The sequence below is a fragment of the Vigna umbellata genome, chromosome 11, assembly GCF_029865625.1.
Source record: "Vigna umbellata cultivar VRB3 chromosome 11, Vumbellata_1.0, whole genome shotgun sequence".
In the NCBI taxonomy this organism is placed as follows: Eukaryota; Viridiplantae; Streptophyta; class Magnoliopsida; order Fabales; family Fabaceae; genus Vigna; species Vigna umbellata.
The window spans coordinates 28,010,004-28,025,291 of NC_142175.1; the positions used below are offsets into that span (position 1 = coordinate 28,010,004).

At 33.6% G+C, this 15,288-nt stretch overlaps 1 protein-coding gene across 1 annotated transcript; it reads right to left on the reverse strand.

Annotated features, from left to right (window-relative positions):
* Positions 1 to 1,050: 1,050 nt before the first annotated feature.
* Positions 1,051 to 10,082, reverse strand: LOC124831542 (U-box domain-containing protein 44-like). Its single transcript, XM_088102013.1, has 5 exons — positions 9,867 to 10,082; positions 7,463 to 8,836; positions 6,513 to 6,816; positions 5,787 to 6,274; positions 1,051 to 2,551 (listed from the first exon to the last, which is right to left on the reverse strand). The coding sequence occupies exons 2-5, from the start codon at positions 8,684 to 8,686 to the stop codon at positions 1,556 to 1,558; spliced, it is 3,012 nt and encodes a 1,003-aa protein (XP_087958139.1). The 5' UTR covers positions 8,687 to 8,836; positions 9,867 to 10,082; the 3' UTR covers positions 1,051 to 1,555.
* Between the last annotated feature and the right edge of the window lie 5,206 nt (positions 10,083 to 15,288).

Consider the following 15,288-nt stretch of genomic DNA (forward strand, 5'->3'; position numbering starts at 1 on the left):
CTTTTATGATTAGGATTTTGTAATTTAAATTTCAAAGGATCTATAAAATATAAAATTGGTAGTAGAAAATCACTCATCCAAACTAATAGGAAAAAAATAATTTGAAATTGAAAAAAGAACATTATACTACTCTACTGTTCAGATTGAGAAGAGTTGAGAAATATCATATACTTGGCTGAATTTTTGTCATGAAAATGATATTTATACATACGCAAAATTCATACCAATTAAGTTAACAAAATAATAAATATGATTTTGAATGTCAAATTATTTATTTTTAGTCCTTTTTTTAGGTCTCAATTAAATACAACATTATTTTGTTTCTCTCTAAAAAGTTCTTGATAGTTTTAATTGAATATCACAACTTTTTTTAATGATTGAAATCTCATTAAACACTGTAAAAAAAATTTTAAAAAATCTCGGAATCTCAATTTAATATAGCTCCTTTGATCTCCTACAAAGTGAAAAGATCTATAAAATATATCTATATTTATACTTTAAAAACGAATATGCTTTAAGACTTCAATAAATAAAATTTTACATTAATTTTTAAAAACATATACTATCAGTATATTCTTTAAATATTAATAATTTTAGAAGTAACTGTATCAAAAATATAAACATCACACAACTTACCTGTTGCAATGCTGCAGTGATATTATAGCACAAATTTCATTCTAAAATTCAAAAGGAGAAATCAGTTATACTCTGGTGTAGACTTCAATTTATTAAAATAAATCTTAAGAACAATTTTATTTAAATGCCATTTTTTAAGTTGAAGTTTATGACTTAAAATAAGACATGATACCAGAATAACAAACACTACTGTAGTCACCAGAAAAGTTACATCATCAACCACATAAAACTTAATCTAATGAATGAAAATTTTGATTATTAAGTAGGTAAATTAGAACAACAAAATAACCTCTGATGCTACTTCTTGCCTCCTGTGCTGACACATTCTTGGTTGTATAAATGCAGATATTTTTGTACAGTAATAGTTAATTCAACATGATAGCAGAGAAAAGATGATGATAAAGATCTTCACCATGTAAGAAGAATCAGAAATTCAATAGCAAAGAATGCAATTATTCCCGAAAGGTTTATTTTGTATTCCTTTTACACCAAGCAATAACAACAATCAATCTTCAAATGTACAATCTATATTATTTGAGACGTTTAATATAGGCCTCAAATAAATCCCTGCATGTTCAATATGGTGCTGCTTCCTTGACACAATAACAGTCCAAACTGAACCTGTGCCACATTGGTTCAAGGGCTAAAGAACATTCATGAGAACAAGCCAAGTTCACATTTGCAAAGCTTTTTGGCAAAATGGCTACAAGAATGATGAGGAACACCGTGTGGGGTTCTCATGGTAGGTGAAACATCATGGTATTACACTGAGGAAAGCAGTTATGTCTGTTAAAAAAGCACAGGTTGCATTTCCTGTCGAAGCATGTAGTTGATGTCAGGCACAGATGCATCAAGAGAAGGCTATTTCACACGGTTAAGCATAGCTTCTCATTACACTAACTTGCATCAACGTTATTCTTTAGAAGTATGAAGATTGATCATGAAGTACGTTCAACTGTGCCAATATTCTAGCTGACATGGATCTAACAGTACCATTACCTCTCTGAGTCAAATCAACCAGAGGCATTTGAGCTGAGGCTCCATACTTCTGTTTGAATTCGACCAGCCGGAAAATCCTTTCCAAAGCATTTAGAGACTTCTCTAGCAAGCCAGGGGAGTGTGAACCAAGATATTTGATTATGAGTGGTATGGCATTTGCATCTGCAAGCACTTTACTACCATGCTGCAGTCTTTCACCTTCTATCAACGTTAAAAGGGCATCCAAAGAAGCTTCACAAACTCCAGGATCAGATTCCTCAAGAGTTATTGTGAGTGGTCCCACTGCATTGGCCTCCAAGAGACAAAATGATGATTTGACTGAGCATATTCCACCATGAACCATGCAGCCAATATCAGCATGAGCTGAGAAACACCATAGTCCTCTGCGCTTTGGTATTGGCCTGCTTAGCAGAAATGAGCTTCTAGAAAATTGAGCAAGACACTGCGCCACGCGTTGTTTTGTCAAGGTGGTTCCATTTTCAAGCAGTTGCACCAAAACAGTTATGATTCCTGTTTCAGCTGCACTTTTTTGCCATTCCAAGTTTGTTGGAACAGTAAAACGACAAAGGGCACCAATGGCATTCTCAACTAAAGTTCTCCTTTGATGATCCCTGTCTTTCCCATCTTGGACACAACTTTTAATGATTTCCAGTGCCCCAGCATCCAGAAGCCATCTAGTTATCTGGTCAGTTTCTGGAAGATAGCATATAATTCCCATGGCAGAAAGTTTTTCCTCATCATCAGATGAAGATTTTATGATCCGGAGTAGTGTATTGATGCATCTCTGGTTCACGCTCTCCTGTATGATGGCTTCATCACAATTCTCCGCCAAGCAAGAAAACAACTTTACAGCACTTGCTCGTAGGTTTTGGTTTTCATTCTCGCACAGTTGAACCAATTTTGGAACAGCTGGGTACTGTTCATAAATAAGCAGAGTAATTCTGTTATGGTAAATGCAACAAAATTGGAAAATAGTCTCAACATTTGGATAAGAAACAAGTGAAGGAATGACATAACAGCAGTATTTATGCACAACTGGACATCTTCAGTATGAGAATAGATATTTGTATAACATTCTTACCAAAAGTGTGTATTTTAGACCTAACTCAGTCTCCTAAAACTAACTTATAAAGTGAGAACAACATCTACTAATATATTATTGGTCTAAGATCTCCAATATTTGTTGTAATATATTAATATTATATTGCAAAAGTAAATTCTCGACGTTTGCTTTGGAAGTTTTAGAACATTATTAATTTTTATTAGTTGGCAATGTTAATTGTTTTAAAGAGGTGCAATGTTCAAACTTGTTAAGAGCAACAATCAAAATGTTTTAAGTGTTCCAACGTTAAAATATTTATTGCCTTTATTTTCTTTTAATGATTTTATTCTCCCCCCTAGCTCTCTATAAATAGAGAGGTCTTCCTCCATTCCAAGACACACCAAAAATCAGTTTTCTCATTCTCCTCTCTTCTTACTTTCATCTTCTTTTCCTCTTCTAAAATATTATGGGTTTATTTTATACTCTTTTTAGATATCCTTGCTAGTTCTGAGATCCTCAGAGATATTCTGGGATATATCCTGGGAGACTTGCGCAATACACCGCGGATAAGTCCTTAAGGACCGTGAATCTACACGCCTCAGGAAATATTGTTCGTGATTATACCAGCTTTTATACAACAATCTTAAGGACTTAGGGTTGACATCAACAACTCAATCCTAGAGGATCAAAACTTTGTTTTCAGAACTCAGACAATGTTTGCGAAACCCATAACTTCCGGAGGCTGCCAAGGTGCTTGCAGCAACGATGGCTTCTGATCGCATTTCTAAGGACCGCGGATGAGGACGAAGAAGATGAGGTACTTGAGTAAATTTTCGTATACTTTACCTACAAAGAGAAAAGCAAAACCAACAACTAAATTGTTTCTAGGATCAAACTTTGACATGAAAGACATGGGTGAAGCCAATGTGATTTTAGGTATTAGAGTCATAAGGAAGGGAGATAGTATATTACTATCTCAAGAACAATATATTGAGAAACTTCTTAAGAAGTTTGAGTTTTATGACTTAAAACCAGTGAGTACCCCTTATGATGCTAATTCTAAATTAATGAAAAATAAAGGAGAATCATTATCTCAGCCTCAATATGCCCAGATAATTGGGAGCTTACTGCACTTGATGAGCTTTTCTAGACCTGATATTGCTTATGCAGTAGGTAGACTGGGTAGGTACACTCAATGTCCAAATCAGGAACATTGGGATGCACTTGCTAGGCTTATGAGATACTTAAGAGGTTCAATGGATTATGCCATTGAATATAGTGGATTTCCCGCTGTACTAGAAGGGTACAGTGATGCTAATTAGATCTCTGATTTAGATGAAACAAAATCTACTAGTGGTTATGTATTCACACTTGAGGGTGGTGCGATTACATGGAGATAAGCCAGGCAAACAATTATTGCAAGATCAACCATGGAATCTGAGTTTGTTGCTCTTGAGATGGCGGGTAATGAGGCTGAGTGGTTGAAAAACTTCTTAGCGAACATTCCACTGGGAATGAAACCAACCCCATCGGTATCAATACACTGTGATTGCCAATCGGCAATAGCTATAGCTAAAAACAAGAATTGCAATGGAAAGAATAGACATATTCAATTGAGACACAATTTGGTGAAGCAGCTGCTAAAGAGTGAAACTATTTCCATTGATTATGTGAAGTCAGAACGAAATCTAGCAGATCCTCTGAAAAAATCCTGGGAAGACAAATGATATTAAAAACATCAAGGGGAATAAAACTTAAGCCACTTGCAAACAAACAAGTGATGATAACCCAACCTTTGTGATTGGAGATCCCATGAATAAGGTTCATATGGGTAAAAACAAGTCACTTGTTAGTTCTGATAGCACTAAATTGATTTTAATCAATTATGTCCCTTCCTATGGTGTGTGTGAAAGTGCTAGAGATTGCATTATTGAGAGGCTAAACTTTGTTATTAAAATTCTATGTGGTGAAAGAATTTTAGTTTAAACAAAGTTTTTAATGATTTTCATATCCCTTATGGGTGGTTTATGATTTGTAGCATACACTTGATGAAATCACCTATATGAGTGTCAAGTGGGGCCGCTTGCATGAGATCTTGGCATGATCTCTAGAGCACTCATGAATACCGGGCACGCGCATAGCCTATTAAGCGCAACACAGCGATAACAACAAGGATTGTGGGGGTGTATTGTGATTGAGAAATCTCTAACACACGTCAAGTGTTTTTGGTTCATATAGCTTGCTATACCAACTACACTGTGTGTTAAGTATCTCAGTCTAAGACTGGTTCATATAGCTTGCTATACCAGCTCTGATGCATTACATCCTATGACACCCAGAATAAACGTTTCTTATCTTTCTTTTAATGTTTGAATTAAAGACATTTTGTTCTTTGCAACTTTTGCAATATGTGGGGGATTGTTGTAATATATTAATATTATATTGCAAAAGTAGATTCTGAACGTTGGCTTTGGAAGGAAGTTTTAGAACATTAATAATTTTTATTAGTTGGCAACGTTAATTGTTTTAAAGAGGTGCAAGTTCAAACATTTTAAGAGCAACAATCAAAATATTTTAAGTGTTCCAACGTTAAAATATTTATTGCCTTTATTTTCTTTTAATGATTTTATTCTCCCCTAGCTCTCTATAAATAGAGAGCTCTTCCTCCATTCCAAGACACACAAAAAATCAGTTTTCTCATTCTCCTCACTTCTTACTTTCATCTTTCCTCTTCTAAAATATTCTGGATTTATTTTATACTCTTTTTAGAGATCATTGCTAGTTCTAAGATCCTCAGAGATATTCTTGGAAGTTCCTGTTGTATCTTGGGAGACTTGCACAATACACCGCGAATAAGTCCTTAAGGAGAGTGAATCTACACGTCTCAGAAAATATTGTTCGTGATTATGTCAGCTTTTATACAACAATATTAGTCCTAACACATCTTCATTTGAAACCAAACAATCCCATATGAGTGATAACATAAACATGGGAAGAAAAGTGGGATGAAAAACCATTCAACTGATACCTATTTAGAGCACTGGTGTAGTGATTAAAAAAAAACATTTATAGATGCTGTAAGTGAACTCGGCTTCAGTAAGATTCATACCTCTTTCAGTTTGGTTCTGATACACGATGCCGAGGGTGTTTGACACAAGGCATAAAAGGTCTGGATAATGTTCTGTTGCACAACAGGCTCTGTGACATTAACTAAATTGAAGAGATTGAAAACATCATCATCAGAATCTAGCAATAAAACAGGTGTTTGAGAGTCCTGCGAGATAGTTGATGTAGCAAGTTGCACGATTATGGTTGTTAGATCTTCCCACAAACTTGCAGTGTATATGCTTTGGTTGAAAAGAAGGTTAAGTAGTGGCCGTGCAGCCCCCCGTCTTATCATTTCCTGTCCATTTTTCTTTGAATTGGATAAATTCTTAAGAGCTTTGATAGCAACTGTTTTCACCTTAAGATCATTGTGTGAGAACATTTCTAGAAGAGGAACCAGTACACCACCATCAAACAAGGACTCTCTATTATGGTCATTTAACTCCATTTCTGCTAAAGTTTTGGCCATAATCATCTTTACATCTTCTGGTCCTGTACAGAGAAAGCGAGAAACGGATTATGTCAAAGGCCTGTTCTCACATAATCACCCTTGTCTTTTTTAGCCAACATTCATATTGATTATAGTATCCTTAAAGCAATTTATTCAGTTCTTAGAAACTTAATAACAAAACATCACATATTTTCTTACTCTATTAGTTGTACAAGATAAAAAATTCATTTGTAATTTGAATATTAATACACTAACTCCATTGTAGGTTAAAGAATAAACCTGTGGAGAGACGCTGCAATAAATGCTTGAAGTAATTTACTTTTGTCATCTGAATAACATTCTGATCAGAGTATGACAGATTCTCCAATAACTCCGTTGCATCTCTAGCAGCTTGATTGTCATCTCCACTAGACATAGTCACCAATAGTAGTATGCAACCTTGAACTTTTCCAATGTGTTCTAGTGCCAAATCATATTTGGACAGTTCAAGCAGCAAAGCTACTGCTAACTTCCTTTCCACTATATTACGTCCAAGAGACCGAACAATTGATTCAATTGCACCATCTACGGTTGAAATTTTTACCTGCAGAAAGAAAATTCAATAACATGGCTGAATGTCCATTTTGAAGTTGTGTTTATTTCAATATGAAGTAAAGCGGCATTTAAAAAGGAAGTATAAGCAACCAATCTTTTAGACACAAGATTAATTATGCTGAGAAGAACACAAGGATGAAAGCTAGCTAATAGAAGACAGAGGACCAGTACAGCATGGTCAAAATTCTAGATACCATTGTGTTGAAAATGATTTTTTCAATTCACAGGCTCATTATTCTGGTAGTGAATAAAAAGGATTCTAACCAATTAGTCATAAACAAACTTGTAGAAGAGAAGAAGATATCACCTTCAACTAAAAGAAAAAATGAATTTATGAGTCTTTCTCTTTATATATTACTCGTCTTGTTTTTTTCTACTTAATGTGAGACTTGTAACTCACTTGAATTCCTAACAACTTGTAGAATTTAGCTTAGAAGGAAAGTGAGAGCTATAGGTCCATGTTATTGAGAAGCTTGAATCACTTTTAACCAAAATTTCTAGAATAAACTTATTTTATTTAAAACAATTGCTCTCATTGATGAATATATATCTTTAGAAAGCCAAATACTGAAAGTAGCAAATTTGCTATGCAGCTTGTTAAAAAATGAAGAAGCAGGGAGTAACAACTAATGTACCTTAGCTTCTTCACTATCCTTTGCCAGCATGCCAAGGATGGAAAGAGAATGTCTTCTTATATCACGGTTTCTTGATATAGTTTGAATGAGAGTTAGGATGTAACCCTCCAGAATGACCCATTCCCTGTGTTGTTCTTTTTCTTCACACAAATTCTGAACAATCTGCAGATCATGCAGCACTTCCACATCATTTCCAGACAGGATTTTTTCTTTCAATGTAGCAATTGTAATCATTGTATTTCTGTCCTTCCACTCTTGTATGGATCGTTTCAACATTTTGTTAGGTCTCAAAACTGATGTGTCCAGGGGAATCAAGGTCAAGGGGCACAATTTATTTCCTTCTGCAAACCACTTTTCTATGGCACTTCTCTCAAATGTCTGCCCAGATGAAATTTCAACAGGATCCACCATAACATCCTGGGTGATGGGGCAATAAAATGACTGCAAAGGCTCCAATATTTGACTACCCAAAGATTGGCGTTTCGCAAAGTATCTGCGTTCCTTTTCCCTAGGGGATGAAGCTGCATCGGCCCTTTCCAACAAAGCAATGATTTGATCCATCTGCACAGCTTCAGCTAACTCCTTCCTATCCCGGGCCTTTTCAATTTCACTCTTAAACTCTTCAAGTTCCGACTTTATTGTTGAATTCTCATTCCTAATGCCAACAGCTTCAGCTATGAGAAGTAGCATTTTGTTTGCATGGGAACGATCAACATTGTTTTCCCTAATCACTGAGTCAATTTTATCTAAAATCGCTTCTTCATCTAGAGCTTCTTTAAATCCAGATGTCTGCATGCTGTCACATAGCTTTTCAATATCTTCAACTATTCCTGAAGAAAGACCTGTTGTGGCTAAAGGAAGAAGACTAAGTGCCCAACTCAGCTGTTTTGTGTGATCCTCTATCTTCTTAGCAATGGACCTGCAGTTCATTAGTAGATAAACCTTGCTCTTCTTGCTGCACTCTTCTGCTAGTACCTTTGCATCTTTAATTTCTTTGTTCATGGTCTCAATGGCTTTGTTGAATGACTCAGAATCACTGACTTTTCCTTTCTTCAACTCTTCCAAGACAGGCTTAATTCTTTCCATGTAAGCACCAAGTTCATTAAAACTATCCTTTTTCACAAGAACATTTTTAGCATTAACTACGAACTCAGCAATGATCTCTACAGTTTGAGAAATGGCAGTTCCAGCAGAACCAGAAGATAAAAGATCCACAACCATCATCGTGCAACACAACTTAGGCAAGGAAATAAAACCCTTTTCCTTCCCATGAAACAAGAACACAGTCACTCTTGTTGGAAGAAGGGTAGCAGAAATTTCCCAAAACTTCTAATGGATACGCTTCCATACTCCTTCCAATTCAATTCCAAATGCCTAAATTTGATATCAATATATTAAAAAAAGATCTTATCAGATACATTTACCAAATGTTTTATACATCGAACTAATACTGAATTTATAATAAGTAAACAATCAAACAAGTCCCAAAAAAGTAGTGTCGGTCAAATTACTTCTTGAACAGGAATTATGTTTTGAGGTTCTTGAATGTGCATTTTTCAGTTAAATAACTCCCTACCTCAAGAACCCTATAAACTAAATTGACCAAAGGAATACACATTACTAACATAACAAATAAAAGCATATTCCATAATCCAGAAACAATCATGAGGGATGCTATATCTTTCAGAGACCAATTAATGTATCTAGTTGGTTTGTGATGGTATATTATTATGAATGAAGAAATCACAGCAAACTTGGATCCAATATCGACAACCTCTTGAGCTGTTATAAAATAAGTCACATTTCTCAGTTTAGTTTCTTCAGCACAAACATCAGATTCTGGACCTGGCATCTTGCCCAACTAGTTGTAAGGAAGATAAGAAGAGAAAATTCAGATGAATCAAGAAGCTAAGAGTGCTTTGACTACATTCACAAATAGAAGTTGGTGTTTTCCAATTTGCAATATTCAATGAAAAAGAAGAATGCATATGCCATTATAAATTTGGAGAACTGTGTCCAAGAGGGGTACGGTTGACTTGACTTATGACACCTCTTCTCTTCCATGTACTCGTGCGATGACAAATACTGCCATTCCAAATTATCTTTCTCCATTAACATTTTCTCAGTTCCCTAGCCAAAGAAAAAGACAAATTCATCTCCCGAAAAGCTACCTCCCCCCACCCCCTTCTATAAGAAAAACTACCCTTTTTGGTTAGCCAACAACACCAATCTCAAAATAGCAAGGACTCACTAACTACCTGCAAGTGAACAAGTATCTATCTTGTGCAAAAAACTTCAGGTAAACGAAAGGTCAAGAAAGCTAAAAAAGTGGGGTGACCCCATTGACATATATGTTCTGATTTCTTGAACAAGCAACAAGGGAAGAGTCAAAGTCAACAAATACCTGAAGGAGCCATGGAAATTGAGCAACCCGGTTTCAGCAAAAGCAACTAAACTTCCCTGAGAAACTAGATCCTATGACACAAGCTGAGATTACAAGCTGAAAGAGGTTGTGTTGTGTTTGTGTTGTATTTGTATCGCTTCCATCCATGTGTTTCTCTTCTATCACCACACAAGACCTCTCTCTCCCTTGTCTAAGTCTAGGGGACTTTTCCACCCATCCAAGCTTACCTGGCATTGTTTGACCAGACAAAAAGTAAAGGTTTTACCATTACAATTATTATATTACGTTATATAACATTATAATATGTAATCTATGCATAAATATAAAGCCACCGTGTAACAGGGTTTTCGAAGAAATTCCCTTTTGACCATGATGGATGAGCCTTTGAAATATTGCAATAATACAAAAACCAGTGCTGAAATATTGTAAGAAATTCTGGTATTCACCCCAGATAAATATGATGCAGACTACTTAAAAAGGTACAATTTTTTATAATTGTTTTTAGTTTTAATTAAATAATTTTATTATTCGATCAAATATATAATCATACAATCTCAACTACATAATTTCTTACCTTTAAATCCTCAATTTTTAAAAATTAATTTTCTTACTTAGAACATAAATACATAAACAGAAAAACACGAGTTTTTATCTTACTGCTATAAGATTGTTTTCTGCAGAATGATGAAAAAAGACTATGAAACAAAAATGTCCTCGTTACTGTCATATTCCATGCTCATAATATGAATAATGACTTTTATTTCGTAAACTTGGGGTTCCTAACAAGATCAATATTAATGTATCTATGCCTCTTTTTTCCTGAACTTTACGATGGTCAGGTGCATTGTATATTACAGGGATCAGAATTTCCGTTGTCAGTCAAAAGTTTTCTAAATATAAATTTAAAAGCAATAGGTTTAGGTTTGGATAATTTTCTATGTATCAATTCTCTGTAGTAAATAGAAATACAGATAGAATAAAATAAAAAAATATGCATACACGAGCTGATGACATCATAGAGACTAATTATATCAAGTCGATTATATCAGAAAAATTAATGAGAGATATTCCATAAGGATTTAAAACCAATAAATCATATAATATTTTCATCAAATGTTTTATCAAAATTATTGTCTTGGTTTATTGAACAGTTTTTACAAGTTAAAGTGTATTTGTAATTGTTCTTATTGATTGGTTTAAAATGTATACAGAACTTTTTATTAAAAGTACTTTTTACTATATCTAATTCCTATATTATTCTTAGTTCATTTGTAAAAGTTCAATACTCGAAAAGATTATTTAATGATAATTGATTATCGTATTTAATGATATTAGGTTATTTAACTTAATCAATTATGGAATGAAATAATCCATTATTTGCAATACATCACTTTTACAATTTACAAATATAACACAATCAATTAATATGTTGTTAAATATTTGTTAGAGATATTTTTTTGAAAAGAAAAAGTTGTGTATTGATGTAAACTTTATATATATATATATATATATATATATATATATATATATATATATATATATATATATATATATATATATATATATATATATTTTTTTTTTTTTTCAGTTAGTACATTTTAGCAAAGTGTAACGCGTTTTAGTAGACAAAAATATTCTCATATTATGTATTTTAAGTTGTAAGGTCAAGGGTATTTGAATAATTTTCATTCTCAAAACTAAAAACCCTTAGTCACATCTCTCATCCCTTCTTCCTCTCAACCCTTTCTTTCTTTTTCATCTCTCTCACTCCAACGTTCTTTCTATCATCCCTATAGTAGTCCCAACTGAAAAAATCAGAAACACTCACCTAATCCTAATACACATTCCTCACTTATCCAATTTGTTTCTCCCTCATCTTCATCCTCTTTCACATCCACACACACTAACCTACTACACTGCAATTTATTGCTCTTGCTTTGTTCGTTCATTTGTTTTCCACTTTAATAACAAAATAGTTGATGATGTTGATGTCGATTTTTGATTGGAGAGTTGTGTTATATCTTTTCCCTTCTGATTGATATTAAATTTCGTTTTTAAATTTTAGAATTAGTAGTTTATGAGATTTGATATTTTGACTATTAAGTTGTCCAGAAATATTTTCCAAAAGAGGAAAATTGTTATCTGGAAAGGGGATTCCGGAAGGGGTAACTCATTGTCTAAAAAATAGATTTCTGAGGTCATTCTTAAAAATAATTCTAAAAACATATTTTTCGCTGAAAACAATATTTCGAAATATATTTTTCACCTTCCTGCATATAACCAACGTAAAAACACAACAAAAAATGAAGCTCCTGCACATCGTACTAAATGATTTAACAGGAATAAATTATTGAAGAGAGTTATGAACAAATAAAATTATTGTTATTGACTATGTCTCCTTATTCAGAAAGGAGACCATTGTTCGTTCCATTTCGAATGTTTCATATTGATAAGCATATTTTTATTTCATTTTTGCAAAAAGAATAAAAATATTCTAACAAATCACACATCTTCTAAATTTGAGCAGATTGTAGAATATTGAGTAGTTTCCAAAAAAATCTGTATCGATATACCAACTAAATAAAATCAACCTAAAATTAGTAAACTAGTCATAATGAACCTGTTAGCTCTCAGTTGGACCAGAAAGTTACTTTCCAAAGTAAATCACATCATGTAAGTTTATTGTAAACAATTCACATCTCCAATTTGTTTGATCAATATAAACATGTTGTCATTCTGATTTATCATTTGTCGTAGATGTGAAATTAAGAAAAACAAAACGCACTGAATTTCATATTGGAATTTAAAGTTAATAAATTTGTTACCATCACGCTTATAATTTAACTTCTACTCCTTTCATTTCTATGATTTTATCAAAATTGTAAGCATGATGTTGTCATTTTGATTTATCATTTGTCGCAAAAGTGAAATTAAGAAAAACAAAACGCACTGAATTTCAAATTGGAATTTAACTTAATAAATTTGTTACCATCACACTCATAGTTTACCTTCTACTCCTTTCATTTCTATGATTTTATCAAAATTATAGACTTGATGTTGTCATTTTGATTTATCATTTGCCGCAAAAGTGAAATTAAGAAAAACAAAACACACTGAATTTCAAATTAGAATTTAAACTTAATAAATTTATTACCATCACACTCATAGTTTAACTTCTACTCCTTCATTTCTATGATTTTATCAAAATTATAAACATGATGTTGTCATTCTAATTTATCGTTTGACGCAGAAGTGAAATTAAGAAAAACAAAAAGTATTAGAAAGTGGATTTTTAAGCCTAACTCAACCCTACAAAATCGGCTTGTAAGGTGAGGTTTGCACCTCACTTATATATATTATAAATTGGCTTTATCTCTAGTTGATGTGGGACTTCCAACACACCCCCTTCACGTCGAGGTATAGACATCTCATACGTGATAGTAGAAATTAATGGGTGGTCCGATAGCGGCCCGACAACGGGTGGAAACAGAAATGCCCACTTAGAACTCGCTAGGATAGGCTCTAACCTGGTTCTGATACCATATTAGAAAGTGGATTTTTAAGCCTAACTCAACCCCACAATATCGGCTTGTAAGGTGAGGTTTGCACCTCACTTATATATTATAAATTGACATTATCTCTAGTCAATGTGAGACTCCAACAAAAAGCACTAAAATTAAGAAAAACAATCAAAAGGGAAAAGATATAACACAACCCTCCAATCAAAACTCAATATCAACATCATTAATTATTTTGTTATGAAAGTGGAAAATAAATGAACAAATAGAGCAAGAGCGACAAATTGAGGTGTCGCGGGTTACTGTATGTGAGTGAGAGAAAGGATGAAGATGAGAGAGAAACAAATTGGATAAGTGAAGAAGGTGGATTAAGGTTAGGTGAGTGTTTCTGATTTTTTTCAGTTGGGGCTACTGTTGGGATTACAAAAAGAAGGTTAGAGTGATAGAGATGAAAGAGAAATGGTTGAGAGGAATAAGGGATGAGAGAGAGGGGTGAGTAAGGGTTTTGGGGTTTCTTATTTTTTTTTTTTGGTTTAAACCCTCGGATGGTCTTCGTATTTGTAGGAGAATCTCAAGTGAGTCCTCTTGTTGAAAACAATCTCAATTGTATCCTAATTTTTGAAAATTTGGACCAATTAAACCCTTTTCGTTAAGTGCTGACAGACGACGTTAAAATGTGATAACGTGGTGCACACTTAATATGCTGATGTAAAAGTGTTATATTATGTGGATTTTTTTATTTAAATTAACAGTTTTTGACGTGGCACAAAATTTAATTTGTTATGTTAGGGATTTAATTTTATTCATATTAATGATTTTGTGCATTTCAAATTAAGGATTTGTGGACTGAATAAGGTTTAGAGAAAGAGGGATTTCCTCCATCGACGTTGGTGACCATTGCGACGTCGCCGACCTCCACATTGCTTGAACCCCTCCCCCATCCTTCATTGATGCTCTTCCTCCCACCCATGGCAGCCCAATCTTCCTCCATTTCAACCCATCAGCTCGTGTTTTTGGATTTTTACTTCACAGAGCTCGAGATGCGAAGATGGAGGCAATGCGCGATTTGAGGGTTCTTTCTTGCGATTAGGGTTCACGAATTTGGGGTTTTCTCTAGTGTGATTTTAAGGTGAAAAAAAAGTGAATGGGAATGAAATGAAAAGAACCTATTCATTGATTCATTGTAAAAAAATGTTTTCAAAGTAAATACATTAATTTCTTAGAAAATAATATATAATGGTGACTTTCATTCCCATTCCGAAAGTGAAAGACCATAAATGTGTCCTATATTATATGAGCAGTGATACATTGATTCATCTTTTTCTTTTCTTCTTGATCCTAGTAAAAGCACCAGACACACACATATTATCTTGTGTCTTAGAAAGAGAATGATATCTATGAAATTATTTTATGGACTTAGATGGTAATATTGTGAAGAAGGGTTGGAATTTGACGTTTATGTAATGAGTTGGTGAAGTTTGGAGGATGAAATACAATTTCAACTATTGATGTGAAAATTAACAGTTTAAGTTATAACATTTGCAGAATTTGTTTTACATGGACTGATATTTTGTTTTAACCCTTATCGTACACTTTTTTGTAGACAAAATTGTAAGTCATCGTACAACTTTTTATGTACAAAATTACATTTTTTTTACCAAAATTACAAATCTTGCAATGACGTGCAACTATCCAAGTCCCTTATACATCCAAGATACTTATTGAGTCAAGACTAGAGCATCCCATGTGGTTTATTCTAACCTTAACTTAAGACAAGATATGGTTACATAAATATTTTGGCAATATAACATTATAATTACTAAATTAGGTTTACAAAGGGGGAAACACCTCTATTTATAAAGGAAGGTGTCTCCAAAGTAGACCAAAATTCTTATCATGCACCA